The sequence below is a fragment of the Emys orbicularis genome, chromosome 23, assembly GCF_028017835.1.
Source record: "Emys orbicularis isolate rEmyOrb1 chromosome 23, rEmyOrb1.hap1, whole genome shotgun sequence".
NCBI classification, from domain to species: domain Eukaryota; kingdom Metazoa; phylum Chordata; order Testudines; family Emydidae; genus Emys; species Emys orbicularis.
The window spans coordinates 1,357,143-1,372,546 of record NC_088705.1 but is presented as its reverse complement, the minus strand read 5'-3'; the positions used below and the strand labels follow the sequence as shown (position 1 = coordinate 1,372,546).

Below are 15,404 nucleotides of genomic sequence, written 5' to 3'. Positions count from 1 at the left end.
GGCCCGCCCCTCCCCCCCAGTGACCAACACCCCCCCGCGAGCCCCCGTGACCGCCCCCCCCAACCGGGCCCGCCCCTCCCCCCCCAGTGACCGACACCCCCATCGCGAGCCCCCGTGACCGACCCCCCCCCAACCGGGCCCGCCCCTCCCCCCCAGTGACCGACACCCCCCCCCACGAGCCCCCGTGACCGACCAACCCCCCCCAACCGGGCCCGTCCCTCCCCCCCAGTGACCGACACCCCCACCGCGAGCCCCCGTGACCGACCAACCCCCCCCAACCGGGCCCGCCCCTCCCCCCCCCGTGACCGACCCCCCCCCCACGCCCCCCTGTGACCGACCGACCCTCCCCCGGGAGCGACCGACTCCCCCCGCTGGGCCCGACTGACTGCCCGGCCCGGCCCCCGCCCCCTCCCCGGGCAGCCCCCGGCGCCATGGCCCGGCTGAGGCGCAGAGCCTGCATTGCCCTCTTCCTCTTCGCCCTCTTCCTCTTCGGCACCATGATGGGCCTGCGGACTCTGAAACCCTCGGACGGCTTCTCAGCCCTGGCGCCCGTGGCAGAGCGAGGCGAGAGACGCTCTGTCTCGCACGAGGCCATCTCCCGGCCCCAGGCGGCCCCCAGCAGTGAGGCCAAGGCCCCAGCGCCCCCCGTGTCCTACGACCTGCACATCTTCTACTACATGTGGTACGGGAACACCCACTTCGAAGGAAAGTACCTGCACTGGGACCACGTCATGGTGCCGCACTGGGACCCCAAGATATCTGCCAGCTACCCCAAAGGGCGGCACAGCCCCCCAGAGGACATTGGCTCTAGCTTCTACCCTGAGCTGGGACCCTACAGCTCCAGGGACCCTGAAGTGCTGGAGCAGCACATGAACCAGCTGAGAGCAGCAGCAATTGGTAAGGACGCCCTGACATAGGTTTCGTCAGTGAACCCTAACACTTTCAGAGATGTTGGGTACCAAACGAGCCCCAGTCCCACAAGCTGATCTGTGCAGGTGAGCCTCTGCATCCATGCGAAGCCACTGGTGTTCCAGGCACAGACCTGCTTGCTGGAGTTGAGCATTAGACTTTAAATCCATCAGGAGTAAACAAGATAATATTTCTAAAATACTGGAAAAATAACTCATAAACTGCTTTAACCCCAATTCAGAGAGGATAGCATCACAACTTTCAATGTTCAGGTGTATATATTTGAATTTTCATCCACAGTGAAGTTTCCTGACAAAGACTAAGTTGCTTTGTACCTTTAACCCATGGTGAAGGCCAGATGGTGACAAGGGGGTTAAGTTAACAAGGATGTAAGCACCAAGGTGGGAGAGGAGACATTGAGGGTGGTACAGTACAAAGCAGTTGCAGAAGGAGTAATGGGAATAAATTAAAGGAAAATTTAGGCTGAATGTCAAGGAAAGTGTACCTTTTAGTAAGTGTTTCTCCAAATACTTACCTGCATGCTTAATTTTACTCACAGTGAAGTTAAGGGGGCTGCTTGCATGACTCAAGTTAAGCAGGTGAGTGTTGCATAGTTACAAACCCCAGGACATTAAAAGGGCCTTTGGCTGAGTGCAAGGATATGAGAGACTTTCATTCTACAAACCAGAGTAAAACTTCTACATGAAGACTTAGAAAGCCCTGGTTAAAATTGGTCAAAAATGCAGCTTGTAGCAAAGCTATTCAAATGTAACTTTTAAAAACTGGCAAACTATGCCTTTTGCCTTCAAAAAAAGGGAAAGAAAGTTATTTAAGACCGCCAGAAGGTGTTGCTGGAATGAAAATAGTACTGATAGGTTGGGTCTATTCTGTGCTTGCCTTAAAGGCTAAGTGTTTTCTTTTTAACTTGCATATTTTGCTGTGTAGCTTGCAAAGTGTAGTAGTATAAATACAGCAGAGCAATTATGTACTGTATTGAACAGCCTCATTAACACTGGTACCAAAGTGTATATTATTAAGAGATCAGCTCCTTCAAATATCTGTGCTATACAGCATCACACAGGACAAGTGAATTCCAAAATTAAACAAATGCTATAAATTGCCAACGCTGACTCTTGAATGGGGCAAACATCCCAGCTGTCATGACACAAAAGGTGCCATGGGACTTTGATTCTAAGAGTTCAGGACCTCTGTTTGAGATGTGGCAGTCTACTGCTCTCTAGAATGGGCCTGAATTAGTTGTACGTTCTCTGTCACCAGCACCTCTTCATGTAGCATTGAGTGTGTGGTTTTTTTATCTTGGAGATTTCCCATCCAAGTACTGGCCCAGCCCAGCCAGCCTGCTTTCAAGATCAGGTGAGATCACAACAGGAAGATAGTGTGAAGCAGATCAAAACAAACTATCATTAATATCAAAATAGGCTCCATTTCGGTGAGAATTGAGTGAGTCAGTTAATGGCATCTTTATGTTCTCATTAATCAAATAGTGAGCAATAGGAAGTCAGTTTGTGCCAGTTCATCCTAATTTGGCCTTGTATTAAAGTGGCTTTGTTTGCCCAGGATTCAGTCTAATAGTTCTCAACCATCACCTGAGAAGCACCTTGCTAGTTTGGGACTGTTAAGCACAGATGAAATTTCAGCACCTCCAGCTATGGACAGCTCCATTATTAAATTACAGGGCTGGTGAACAAAAACCTCCTTTAAAGCCAGATGCTTTTCCTTTGAGAAAGCTCAAGTTACAGTGTTTACCAGTGGTCTATCAATTAACCCTTTCCTTTCCAAATGCAGTGTCTTTGTGGTATAACAGGATTTAAAACACCTATGCTGCAGATCGTCCACATAACTAAACTGGAACATATTATTAATACAGACTAGCGTCTTTCCACTATGCACTAGCTAAGGCACTTAGAACTGGTCCTCCTGTAGCACTGTGCCATGGATGGTGCTATTGAGAAGAGGATTGAGAATTTAACTTCATCCTGAGGAAGTCTCAAGCTGTTACCCTGCTACTAATTATACCTAATGGTGCGACATCCTGCAAACGCTTGAGGACAATTATAACCATCTCCCCGCACTTGGGTATCAAAACAGAGGAACCAGGCTGGGTAGAGCTAGTGGTTCAGACCCTCCTATTTTAAGGGGTTTCCTTCCTAAATCTGAGGTTTAACTGCTTTGACAACTAAGCTTAGAGGACTCTGTGCAATTGTTAGAACGACTAGAAATAAGTTCGAGTTCTGGAGTTGCATGGGAGAGGCAGAAGGCAGGCAGGATTTAAATATCAATGCCTTTGGTTGGTCCTGTTCTCCTTCTGCAACTTTTTGCAGGAGTCCTGGTTTTGTCTTGGTACCCGCCTGGCCTGGCAGATGACAACGGGGAGCCATCCGATCGTCTTGTGCCATTTATCTTGGATGCCGCACACAGGTACGCCATAAAGGTAAGGCGGCTCTCTTGTTGTTCGAAGCTATTCAACTAATTGCTCAAATTAACCAGGAATTGCCGCTGTGTTTCTTCAGCAAGAGCCTGCTCTGCAGTCTCCGTTGCTTCGTATTATTTTTAACTGCTCTTTACGGGAGGCAGTGGGGAGTCTTTGTTTTGCAACAGCTGAGCACAAACTAGCATCATGTCATGAGAGGGTTTGACAGCTTGTGCTCACAAATATTAAAACTAATTGGACAAAGCTACTATAAAAACCGTTCTTGTACCGGCTCCCAGGGATAGGTTACATGCCCTATGATGATGGAACAGACCCTTGGTCTGTTTCCTGCAAGGGGGCTGCCTAGGCAGCTTCTGGGTGGATACTGTGACCTCTTCAAAGGCTCTGGCACTTACTGATTGTCACCAGGAAAGCATGTGCTGTAAGATTGCTGTCACCACGTCTCCATGATTTATTTTGAAGGTTGCTTTCCACATCCAGCCATACAAAGGGCGCGATGACCACACTGTGCATGAGAACATTAAATACATCATAGACAAGTAAGTGCTTCGCCTTCAGTAGCTGCCATTAGCGCATATTTCAGGCCCAACTCTGTGCTGAGAGATAGTGTGTCAGGCCAACCATGTCTTCCTTGCATTAAACTTCTTGCTTGCTCTGTATGTGAGCTAAGTAAGTTATGCCACAGGGTGCTGTAGCAGAGAAATTCAACAGCATCACACAAAAGCTTATAAATAGCCCTTTACCTATATGTCATCCTCAGCAACCCTTGTAAAGTGAGTATATTAGCCCCCGAGTCTGTAGAAAAGGCCATTGGCAGAGATGTTAACAAGAAAATAAGATTTAAATGCTGGGGGATAAAGAGCTTTTCACTGTGGGTCACTAACTGGAATGTAGGCGAGCCAGGCAGTAACCAAAAGCTATTCCCATCCATTGGTGGAATCTCTCGCCAGTTTGTAAGTGGGCATGTGTCCACGGGGCATTTATGGGCATGTCGATGGTGGTCATCACTGCCGTGTGTCTCAAGTATAAGTTAGTCTGATGGAGTCTCTCAGGGAATGCAACAAAGCTCTCCTGTTCCTCCAGCCATTCCCTCAGCGTGGTAAAGTGGGTCTGAAATGTTGATCAATCCAGTGCAACATCCTCCCCTTTGTCGGTCTAACCATGGGCAATGCAGCTGAACCATTCTGGTAAACGGTGACACAGGGAGCACGCAAAGGCCTAAAGTGAAACAACTAGGAAATGCAATTGAGCTGGGCTTCAGGCTGCATTTGCCTTGTAATGGGCATACCTGCCTGCTAGTCAGCATGGGGCTTGCTCCCCAGGCTCCACTCACTCACTGAAATGGTCTGTGCTTTCTCTGTAGGTATGGAGCACATGCAGCTTTTTATAAGTACAAGACCAGTACAGGACGGAGCCTCCCATTATTTTACATTTATGATTCGTACCTGACACCCCCTGAATCCTGGGCCAACCTCTTCACCCAGTCAGGCTCTCACTCCCTCCGCAATACCCCGTACGATGCAGTGTTCATAGCACTGCTAGTGGAAGAAGGACACAAGCATGATATTCTCTCTGCAGGATACGATGGCATGTACACGTATTTTGCATCCAATGGCTTCTCTTTCGGCTCATCCCACCAGAACTGGAAAGCTATCAAAGCCTTCTGTGACTCAAACAACCTGATGTTCATTCCCAGCGTTGGCCCAGGCTACATTGATACTAGTATCCGCCCATGGAACAACCACAACACTCGCAACCGAGTCAATGGAAAATACTATGAAACGGCTCTGCAGGCTGCACTCATGGTGAGGCCGGAGATAGTCTCCATCACTTCCTTCAACGAGTGGCATGAAGGCACTCAGATTGAGAAAGCGGTGCCCAAAAAGACACTAACACGCCTATATCTGGACTACCTGCCTCATCAGCCCAACATGTATCTGGAGCTGACCCGCAGGTGGGCAGAACACTTCAGCAAGGAGAAGGAGCAATGGCTGATGTGATTATTCTGCACAGGAAGCCTTCAGACAGCCTGTCTTTGCTTTATGAAAAAGGTCACAATCAGTTGTGGGGACAGGTGCTTAAGGAGCAGTTGGGAAAAGCATCTTATGGGTCACAGTCTCTGTTCAGGGCTGGTGGGTTTGTTCAGTTGGCTAAATACAGTGTTCTCCATGAACAGCCCTAAAGCTGGTTTGAGTACCAACTCCACACTCACAAGAGGAAATGTTAGTGAGCAGAGGGGTCTCTAAGCAGCAGTCTGTTCTATTGCTGCTGTGAGTTTAGTACAGATGTCCCTTTTAAAGCCCTTCTGGATCTGAACTGGCCTGTAAGTGACCAGGCCAGGGAATGAATGAGTGAGAGATCTGTTTTTCTTACAGTGCATATGTTTAGTGCGGTATTTTAGATATTAGCTGGGCTCCTACCCCCAGCATGTATTTTATCCTATGCCCTTCACCAGTTGCCTGCCGATTACATACTACACACTCCCCTAGCAGCTCTGACAGTGCACTGCTATTAGCTGATTGAAGCAAAGAGTTAATTGTTCCTCAAAATTGTTTATTGTAGAAGAAACAAAACCATACAGTTCAATACCCTCTGGGTGGTGTCAGTGAGCCACTGTATCCAACTAACTAAAACCAATCCGAGCTGGAATTTAACCTATTATCTGTATTGGCAACCAGTGAACTGAAATGATCTGTACTAAATGCTCTGTGTTTCACATGTTCAAAACTTAGCCTTAACTTTGTTTTATCTTGTCTCTAGAATCAAATGAAGTGCAACCACTTGCAATAAAATGTAACTGAAAACACTAATGTGTTCTACCAGAAGGAAGTTACATCACTATAGAATAAATACCCTTTTTTGTAACTACAGTACATCCAGGCCCTTCGACATTTGTTGTTTTAAGAACTCATTTGTACTTGTCTTTTTATCAATAAAGTGAGAAGTGGCAGCTTTAGATCGGAGTTAGTGCACAAGGCTCTACCTTGTCACATTAATTATGCTTAATTTATACAAATTCTGACTTTTGCTGTACAGTTAAAGCACTATTGGTTTCAGTTTTCTCCATTTAATGCAAATGATTGAAAATGCACTCTTTCTAGCATATCACTCTAGGTAAAGAAAATATTAAAATCCTAGAAGTGTAGGGCTGTAAGGGAGCTCAAGAGGTCATCTAGTCCAGTGGTTCTCAAACTGGGGGTCAGGACCCCATTTTAATGGGGCCCAGGGCCAAAGCCTGAGCCCAAGGGCTTCAGCCCTGAGTAGAGGGTAAGCATTTAGTCTGAGCCTCTGTTATGGTGTTCATAAGACATTTCCATGCAGCTTACAGGCATTTCACTCTTGTGACTGTTCCTTTTAATTTCTATTTAACTAGCTTCCTCGTTTTTGTGTAGTTCCCCCTTTTGAAGTTAAATGCTACTCTGGTGGGATTCTGGGGTATTTTTCCCCCTACAAGTTAAACTTAATTACATTATAGTTGCTATTACTAAGCGGTTCAGCTATATTCATATCTTGAATCAAATCCTGTATTCCACTTAGGGCTAAATCAATGTGGGTTCCAGGACTAGCTGCTCCAAGAATCAGTCATTTATGGTGTCTAGAAATTTTATCTCTACATCTTGTCCTGAGGTGACATGTACCCAGTCAATAGAGGGTAGTTGGAGCCCCCATTATTATTGTTTTTATTTTTATAACCTCTGCATGTTGCACAATCACTAGTACCAGCCTGCTCCCGTGGTCAGTAGTGTATTCCTACTTCTACACTCCTACTCTCCAAGCATGGAATTTCTATCCAAAGAGATTCTATGGTAGAGTTTTTTGTATGAATCTGTTTTCTTTCACAACCTACTCGGTTTGTATATATTTTGTACCCTGGTATTACCATGTCCCATTGATTATCATCATTCCACCACATTTCTATGATGCCTATTATATTAATATCCTTATTTAATACTAGGTACTCACATACACCCATCTTTGTATTTAAACTCTTGATGCTCATAGAACCTCTGCTTATTACCTTTTATATCCCGTACCAGGTGTAACTTCTTTTGTCCCTTATCCTTGCAATTTTGTCCCTCCATACTTGTGCTATTCTTTTGTATTCCTACTCCGCACTTTGTCCATATTTCCACTTTAATGACCTGACAATCAAAAAGGAATCTTATGTAAAGAGCTCCTGATGCAAAGTTCTGTGCATGGTACCAGAGTACACCCCATTTAGTGCGAGAGTGGAATAAGCAAAAAGCTATCCCTGTGGTTGTGTCTCACTTACAATAGCATCTGGGTTATAAAGCCCTTGTTCATCTTTTTTGAGATTTGATAAGAATCCAGCTGCTCCATGCCTTGCTGCATGATGGGCCTTGTTTAGCAGGGTAGTTGCTAGTCAAATCTTCATCTCTACAACAAGTAACTCTAGGCTGCACAGAGATTAGTTTTAGAAAGATGAAAAGCCACCACCTCCAAAGGTAACAGTGTATGTACAAAATTCACACTTTAATGGCACTAACACAAAGAAACATTGCAGAGATCCAGACACCTTAAATCTAAGCATTTATAACAGAGAATTGTGTTTCAAAAACAAACCACAGTTTGGTCACCATTTTTTAAACACTAGTAAATATCCCCATGAACAGGTTAATTTCATTTTAGTGTTCCCAGAAGAATAAATACTGGCTCAGACCCTTTTGGCCTCCTCCTGTTGTTCTAACAATCTCACTGAATTAAGATTTATAAAAACTACAGACTGATCCTTGCCCGCGGGTCAGCTAAGTAGGGAAAGCAACAACTTCATGGGTGATGAAGGGAACAGTTCATCAGGGACTCAAAACACTGCACTTCAGGGTCTGTCCTTTCTCCTTTTACAAGGAAAAAAAAGGAATAATTTAGTCTAGTATCAGGATTAGCAACCATCACTTAAAAGTAAAACTTAGATGACTTGCAAAAGGGATGCTTTTTTGATAACTAAAGAGCAGCTGAAAAGTTTCTCTTGTTTGGCACCATTAGAAATATCAGGTCTAGACTCACTACTTTTTGCTGGAGAACAGTAAGATTATGGCATCATGAGAAACTGATTACACCAAAATAAAAAGCCATTTCCCTTTCAGTTGCTCTACTATTTAAGTCAAACACTCAGACAGGTGGAAGAAGGATTCTCTCTACTAAAGGAGTCAAAGCTCACTCCTGCAAAACCAAGCAAGAGGAGACTGTGTATTCCTGATATTTCTAAGTAAAACAGAAGAAACCTTAAAACACACACACAGTGGTGTCTTTTTAAGTCAAAGCAGCAATTGGTTGCCTTTAAATCTGAATCAAACCCAAGTGCTGTACACAGATATTTCAGTAAAACACTATCCTCTGTCCCATGCCAGAGCAGCAGTTTGCCAAGATATCGCAAATAGACATTTGTTTATTTCAAATCCTAGTAAACCCCATTGCACAAGGCAAAGGATCCCTTGTACGGTAATCAGGGATATTACACTTGCACAAGGAGGTCAGAAGTACTTGGTTTGTTTCTTACCCATGCACAGCAGACCAAATACCCATTACACACAAATGATGAGGTGAGACATGAGGACTGATACAACCATTGACCTTATTAAACAAGGCCATTGACACTGGCTTCCTGAAGAGACGGGCACATGGTGCCCAGTTTTACCGACTCTGCACAGCTTCCAGAGTTTGGTATCTCACGAACAAGAAGGTTCTGATGTCAAGCCATATTTCTTCCCCAGGATTTCAACTGTAGGTGTCAGTGCACTATGGAAATAAAGGCAAGTGGAGTGGTGACTAGAAAGGAATTCCCATTTGCAGGACTCAGTTGGTTCCACAGTTTTGTATTTTGCAGTTAAGGGAAAATACGAGAACCAGCTGAGCAAGGTCATCTTCAGCCCAGGAGTGCAAAAGAGGGGTATACTATGAACTAGCAAGTTATATCCTGCTGAACCCAGTATCTGTCGACTGCACTTTGACAACATTATACACTAACCACTGTAGGGAAATGGGCAAAACAAGCCCCATGTTTTAACTTTCAATTGCATTTTGTTTTACTTAAAGTGAAAGCTGCAGCTATGGTCAGCAAAGAGTGCTTACCAGCCAGGCCGAATAATGGTGTATTTCCCAGCTACAGACAAGTCGACCACAGTTGACCCCAGACGACACTCTGGACTCTGGATATCTCCAATTGCACCTCCATCAATGACCAAAGATAACTGAGGCCAAAGGTCTTGGAATTCCTGAGACAAGAAGGGAAAATTGGGTTCAGCCAACCAAACTTTTGAGGGGGTTTTGTTTGAGTTTTTAAATAGATACCACAAGTGAAGCTCTGTAGGACTCCAGTGTCAGGGAAGACCTCTCCTTTCTCTGAGCTTCTGATCTGAACATGCCACAGACATCGGAACACACGCACTTTCACTAGTTGAGGGAGCTACAAGTGCCCTCTAAGGATTCTCAGGCTCAGGACCATTTGCTGCACAATCATGTTTAGTAAAGTACACAGGAAGCCTTTAAACAGTCTGCATTTTCAACTCTGCCCTTCCTCAATCTTTAGTGAGGCTCCCAGCCCAGCAGCAGGGGCTGTAGCAGAAATAGCGTGGTTCAGGATGAGGAACAACCACCGTGGGAAAGGCCCTGGGGCTTACTGTACAAACAGGTTAGTAGCTTCTCCCCACTCCTCTCTGAAATCCTAGCACAGCAGTTCTTCCCAGTGACAAAACCAGCCTTACCGAGACGGTCAGCGTGCTCGCCCGAGTACTGATGTTGGCACTCGTTAAAGCCAGTGGTCCTGAGCAAGCCTGTGCCACCTCCCTAATGAAAGTGTGATTTGGAATACGAACGCCAACCAACTACAAGAGAAGAGAGGTGTGTTTATATGCAACAGCCAAAGAGAGGATGCATTTATAGGCAATAGTCACAAAGCTACAGGTCAACCACATATCCCATTACGTGTATAAAGCCCTGTTGACCTAAAGAAGTGTGGTCCAACTGGCAGTCTGAGGGCTTGATTTGGCCCACATAATGATTCCATCTAGCTGCTGCCCCGGCCACTTAATTTTCAGTTGTGCTGGGACATGCCCTGATGCCAGGGCAGGGCATAACCCAGATAGTGCAGGGGGAGCTGGTACCATTCAGCCCTACAGGCCCCCGGTGGAAAGCCCATAAGGGCTCTAGCTTCCCCCCTCCTGCAGGAGGCTTGGGAAAGTACCAGGGCCTCCAGTTTCCTGCCAGCCCACAGTGCCAGGTCTCTGGCAGGGGCTCTCCCATTGGGAGGTACTAAGGGCGCCCCAGCCTGTTACCTCCTGTGCAGTTGGCGGGTCCCTGGCCACTGTCTCAGGCATGGCTGGAAGGGGAGGTAGTGGCTGCTAGGTCTCTACTGCCCCAGAGTCAGCTAAGGGGGAGGCTGGGCCGGCTGGCCCTGCCTCCCTATGGTCAGTGCAGCTGGCATCTCCCACTCCAAGGAAGGGTGAGGGGGGATCTCTTTACTGCTGCACTGGCCCAAGGGTCTGAGCACACATACACTGACTACAGCGAAGCCACTGCCAGTCTCCTCCCTGAGACTAGGGTCGGGAAGGGGGACGGACCGCATACCATTTCAAAAATTTCTGGGGACACATCTGCCTTGATATGTCACTGAAGTTCAACTTCTGATTTTCGGACTGTCAGAGAGGGAACGAAGCCGGGGGTCTGAACTATGGACAGCCTGTGGCCCTACTAAGGGAGTTTCTCAGCTGGACAGCAACACCCTCAGCTGCTGCTTCCAATGTTCTGTTACAAATATAGATGTTGACATTGGGAGTCAAGTGCTAGAAACTTTTTCCTCGGGGTTCTCACTAAGAGGTGAGCTATTATTTTATTTAATTTAGTTTTATTACTTCCTAACTCCCATTAACACCTTAATGGGTAAATTCTAAATCCTTTAAAACAAGTGATCTGATTCTAGAATCCGGAATTCTATTTCTGGATGTGGCGCACAGTATAAAGTTTGGACCACAAAAAAAGGAAGGACAGGGCTTTCTACCAGCTTCATACGCTGTCTTGAGGCAAGCACTCTGCACATCAAAAACTACAAGCTATATCACATTCAGACAGGTGACAAGGACACCTACAAATACATCCATCTTGGCTCATGTTTGTTATTGACAGGGAAGGAACTAGCCTCAAGAAGATGTCAATCGATGCTGAATGCCGTGAACACACAACAAATGCGAGTGGGAAGGCCAAGGAACCACGCTCAAAGGAGAAGATAGTCACTTGTCAAATTGCAGAGATGTGTGTCGTGTCCCAAAGACTTACCGACGTGAAAGGGTTCAGGTCTTTATTGAGTCCTTCGGAGCGCTGCAATACCAGGGTCACAGGTCCTGGGAGCAGGTCCCGCAGCAGCTCTTCCGGCACATTGACATGGCAGTACCTATAAAGTACGTTGAGATGTACTTAAAATTGCTACAGGATGCAGCCATAAGAGACGAACCATCACTGAGAGTGCTGCCACGCTCCCAGCTACCGCGACTCCTCCCCTGACGCTTTACATTTTTGCTATTGCACAGCTGAGACAGGTAGCAAAATGCAAGAAAACAGGCTGGCCCCTCCTGACCAAAGCACCACACAGTGAGAATTCTGGCAGCCCCAGACCCTTCTCTGAGGGGATTTCCCTTCCCTGGGCTCTCTAGGTACATCTGTCCCCGTTTCAATATAGGCACAAGGTACCTGCTCTACTGCAAGCTGTGCTGGACACAGATTTGAGATGTTTAGAGAGGACACATCTTAAAATCTATATTGCAAACTCATCTTTTTCCCAATGTCACCAACATGTTAGATATTAAAACTGAATTCTGAGCATTCCATTTATGTTTGTGATTGAAGCTGCTTGCATTTCTCCCAGCACGAACCATGATGTCAAATTAGTCCAATTCACTTTTATTATACACCACTCGTGAAAACAAAGCCGACGGTAGCTACCCGGAAAGTGCTCAAGTGCTGCAAAGGAAAACTTGCTTAAAAACAACTTCCCACGGCGATTTAATACAGTGTGTTATTTCTGATGGTTTCACAAAAGCTGCTTTTTGAAAGATCAAGTCAGGCTTAGGTTGACAGACTCCCTGAAGTGGCTCTGGCATGCGGGAGGCGAGTGTCCCAGCCATGCCATATGCTCACCTGTAAATATGCTCCACGTCTCCCAGACAGATCGCCAAGGGCTTGCCCCCCTTACGCCCTTTCAGATTATAGATCTTTTGAATTGCTTGAGAACTCTGGGCGAGAGCCGCGATGCCATAGATGGTGTCGGTGGGGACCGCTACCAGGCCGCCCTCCCGCAGCGCGGTCACGGTGGCGCTGAGCGTCTCCTGCCAGCCTGTCGGGCAGCAACAGCGCCGCGTTAACCCACGGGCCGAGCACCCGGCTCCGGCTCCGCCCCCGTGTCACCGTCTGCCCCGGCCCGGCCAGGAGCCCGCCCGCCCGCCTTTGCCACGGGGCTGGGAGCGCAGCGGGCGGCCGCGGAGCCAGTGAAGGCACCGCCCGGCCCGGGCTCCCGGGGGCTCCCGCCGCTCTGCGGAGACGATCCCCGCCCAGGCCGCGATACCACACCCGGCCCCGACTCGCCCCACCTCTCCCCCGGCCCCGACCCGGTCCCGGTCCCGGTCCCGGCCTCTCCCCTGGACCCGGCCCCGCTCCCCGGCTCACCCTGCGGGTCGCGCTGCGCCGCGCCGGGCCCGGGGAGCGGCAGCGGGTGGCGAAGGCCCCGCAGCCCCCCGGCCCATCCCGGTCCGGCGCCCCCCACAGCCCCCTCAGCGGCCCGGGCCCAGCCAGCCAGCGCGACCCCACGCGCGCTCAGCATGGAAGGAGCTTCCGCAGGGAAGAGTCACGATGACGTTGTTCCGGTCACGCTCCTTAAAGAGACAGGCCCCTCCAAGTCCAGTTCTGCCCCCGGCTCTGGGAGGGGAGTGGGGCCTAGTGGTTAGAGGGGGCGGGGCTGGGAGCCAGGACTCCTGGGTTCTCTCCCCGGCTCTGGGAGGGGAGTGGGGGCTGGTGGGTTAGAGCAGGGGGGGCTGGGAGCCAGGACTCCTGGGTTCTCTCCCCGGCTCTGGGAGGGGAGTGGGGGCTGGTGGGTTAGAGCAGGGGGGGCTGGGAGCCAGGACTCCTGGGTTCTCTCCCTGGCTCTGGGAGGGGAGTGGGGCCTAGTGGTTAGAGGGGGCAGGGCTGGGAGCCAGGACTCCTGGGTTCTCTCCCCGGCTCTGGGAGGGGAGTGGGGCCTAGTGGTTAGAAGGGGCGGGGCTGGGAGCCAGGACTCCTGGGTTCTCTCCCCGGCTCTGGGAGGGGAGTGGGGGCTGGTGGTTAGAGTGGGCGGGGCTGGGAGCCAGGACTCCTGGGTTGACTCCTGGGTTCTCTCCCCGGCTCTGGGAGGGGAGTGGGGTCTAGTAAAACATTGACGGGCGCTGAATTTAGAACGACCCTGGTTCTTTATGGCAATAAAATTCTTGCAGAAGAAACTCATGGAATTTACTTATTGCGTGTGTCAGAGATCCACAGGATCTGCGCCAACCCCCAGCTTTTCAACAGCCCCTCAGAGGAATCCCTTCAGTGTGCCAGACCCCCAGGAGGTCCCACTCTCTTCGGGGTAGGCCACGAGGCCTCACTGCCTTCGAGTCTGACTCCAGCACTCCTGCTTCACACCGTGAGCTCTACCCAGCGAGTCAACTGAGATAGACTCCTGGTCAGAGACTTTACACTCTTCAGGGACCAATGCACCTCAGCAAGTATTTGCAGCGACCTCAGGCTGCCTTTCCAAAATGGAGTAGGGACCATTTATTAGTCAACTGGAACACATCACTGGGAAATGCTTGGGTTAGCCGAGAGAAGCAAAGATGAAGACATGTTCCGGCCAGGACAGTGCAATCAGCCAGTTAAGCTGCTTTGGAATCGCTTTCAGCTTTCTCCCCCGACCTTGTCTCTGTGTCTTTCAGTCCCAGGTGAGAGCCCTGTGTCTCACCTAAGGCCAGTTTTTGTCCTAGCCTCTCGACATCTTTTGGCCCACGGTTCTCCTCTAGACCCATGCTGCGATCATGTGTTCTGCTTGCCGGCTGTAGTGTCTCATGGATGTGTCAGTTGTTGCACGTTTGGGGCTCCCCTTGTCTTTCCAGACCCTCCACTGATATGGGTCAGTTTCAGCCAGTCTTTTCATGACCCAATTGTACCAACCCAGACAGTGACACACACACTCCTCATGTCTCCTGCTCTGCCCCAAGAGCACCTTTTTAACCTCTTTGCATCCACTGGATAGCAAGCTCTAGTCAAGTAAGTCACTGCCAGGCACATCATTCATACAACTATTACAGAAAATTCCCAGTTTGTCACAGCATGTGAGGCAGGTGAATGAATTGTTCTCTGCACCCTGTGCTGTTCATACAAGAGAAAACAGAGCAGGTAGACAGCCATGGAGATACACTATCCCATTAACGTGCCAAAGGATTCACCATGGGGTGGCAGTGCAGGTTGGGTGGGGCACAACACCCCAGAGTGTAGTTCTTGTCTACTCTGCTAGACCTGCATTCCCCGGCCCACTCTCTGGTTAACACCAGTCCATGGCTCTGGCTTCCACAGTGCTTGATTTGCACAGCTGAGTGCTGCCTTTTTCTGGTGAATGCACCAAGCCACCAGGCCTTTCAGATCTGCTTTTTCTGAAGCTCTTGAGAAGCTAATATGTAGTTCCAGCCTCTTTTTGCCCTGCCCTGCTAAGTCCAAACATTAAGCCACCTCTGCTTAGTGCACTTCCAAATCTCTCTTGTCATTATACAACTAAAGAAATCATTCGTCATAATCCAAAGGATCCTGTGACAGCTCCATTTAATCTCACAGTACCGGTCACAAAAGTCCCTCCTTGCTTTATCAACTAACTGTTGTCCCAATCTGGTGCAGGGCTGCCTGCTGTCTTTGGAGAGTACACATCAAGATGGGTGCCACTCTCTCTTCTGGCACCCACCGTAGGGACCTTTGATTGTACTACACCTGACAGCAAAGAACAAAGACCTGTAGGAAATAATTTAGCGAAGCCTGA

The 15,404-nt window shown here is 48.6% G+C and overlaps 2 protein-coding genes across 3 annotated transcripts; one reads left to right on the top strand and one right to left on the bottom strand.

The window, feature by feature from the left end:
* Window positions 1-431: 431 nt before the first annotated feature.
* MANEAL (mannosidase endo-alpha like) lies at window positions 432-6,408 on the top strand. 2 transcript variants are annotated; one of them, XM_065421592.1, is made up of 5 exons: window positions 432-897; window positions 3,252-3,361; window positions 3,824-3,900; window positions 4,725-5,315; window positions 6,122-6,408. In XM_065421592.1, exons 1-5 carry the CDS (start codon window positions 432-434, stop codon window positions 6,129-6,131), a joined length of 1,254 nt encoding a protein of 417 aa, XP_065277664.1. In that variant the 3' UTR covers window positions 6,132-6,408. The 2 variants fall into 2 exon arrangements, with proteins under 2 accessions (XP_065277664.1, XP_065277662.1); XM_065421590.1 differs by having other exon boundaries at window positions 4,725-6,408.
* A 1,426-nt stretch (window positions 6,409-7,834) lies between these two features.
* YRDC (yrdC N6-threonylcarbamoyltransferase domain containing) lies at window positions 7,835-13,187 on the bottom strand. The gene is made up of 6 exons (XM_065421723.1): window positions 13,034-13,187; window positions 12,509-12,704; window positions 11,651-11,765; window positions 10,084-10,203; window positions 9,452-9,594; window positions 7,835-9,118 (listed from the first exon to the last, which is right to left on the bottom strand). Exons 1-6 carry the CDS (start codon window positions 13,185-13,187, stop codon window positions 9,049-9,051), a joined length of 798 nt encoding a protein of 265 aa, XP_065277795.1. The 3' UTR covers window positions 7,835-9,048.
* Between the last annotated feature and the right edge of the window lie 2,217 nt (window positions 13,188-15,404).

Bases quoted from the DNA above. Each gene is read 5' to 3' on its own strand.
- MANEAL (XM_065421590.1), top strand. From the start codon at position 432: ATGGCCCGGCTGAGGCGCAGAGCCTGCATTGCCCTCTTCCTCTTCGCC. The intron at 898-3,251 runs GTAAGGACGCCC...AACTTTTTGCAG, and splicing joins GCTGAGAGCAGCAGCAATTG to GAGTCCTGGTTTTGTCTTGG. The intron at 3,362-3,823 runs GTAAGGCGGCTC...TTTATTTTGAAG, and splicing joins CACACAGGTACGCCATAAAG to GTTGCTTTCCACATCCAGCC.
- YRDC (XM_065421723.1), bottom strand. From the start codon at position 13,187: ATGCTGAGCGCGCGTGGGGTCGCGCTGGCTGGCTGGGCCCGGGCCGCT. The intron at 11,766-12,508 runs GTGAGCATATGG...CGTACTTTATAG, and splicing joins GACGTGGAGCATATTTACAG to GTACTGCCATGTCAATGTGC. The intron at 10,204-11,650 runs GTAAGTCTTTGG...CTTCTCTTGTAG, and splicing joins ACCTGAACCCTTTCACGTCG to TTGGTTGGCGTTCGTATTCC.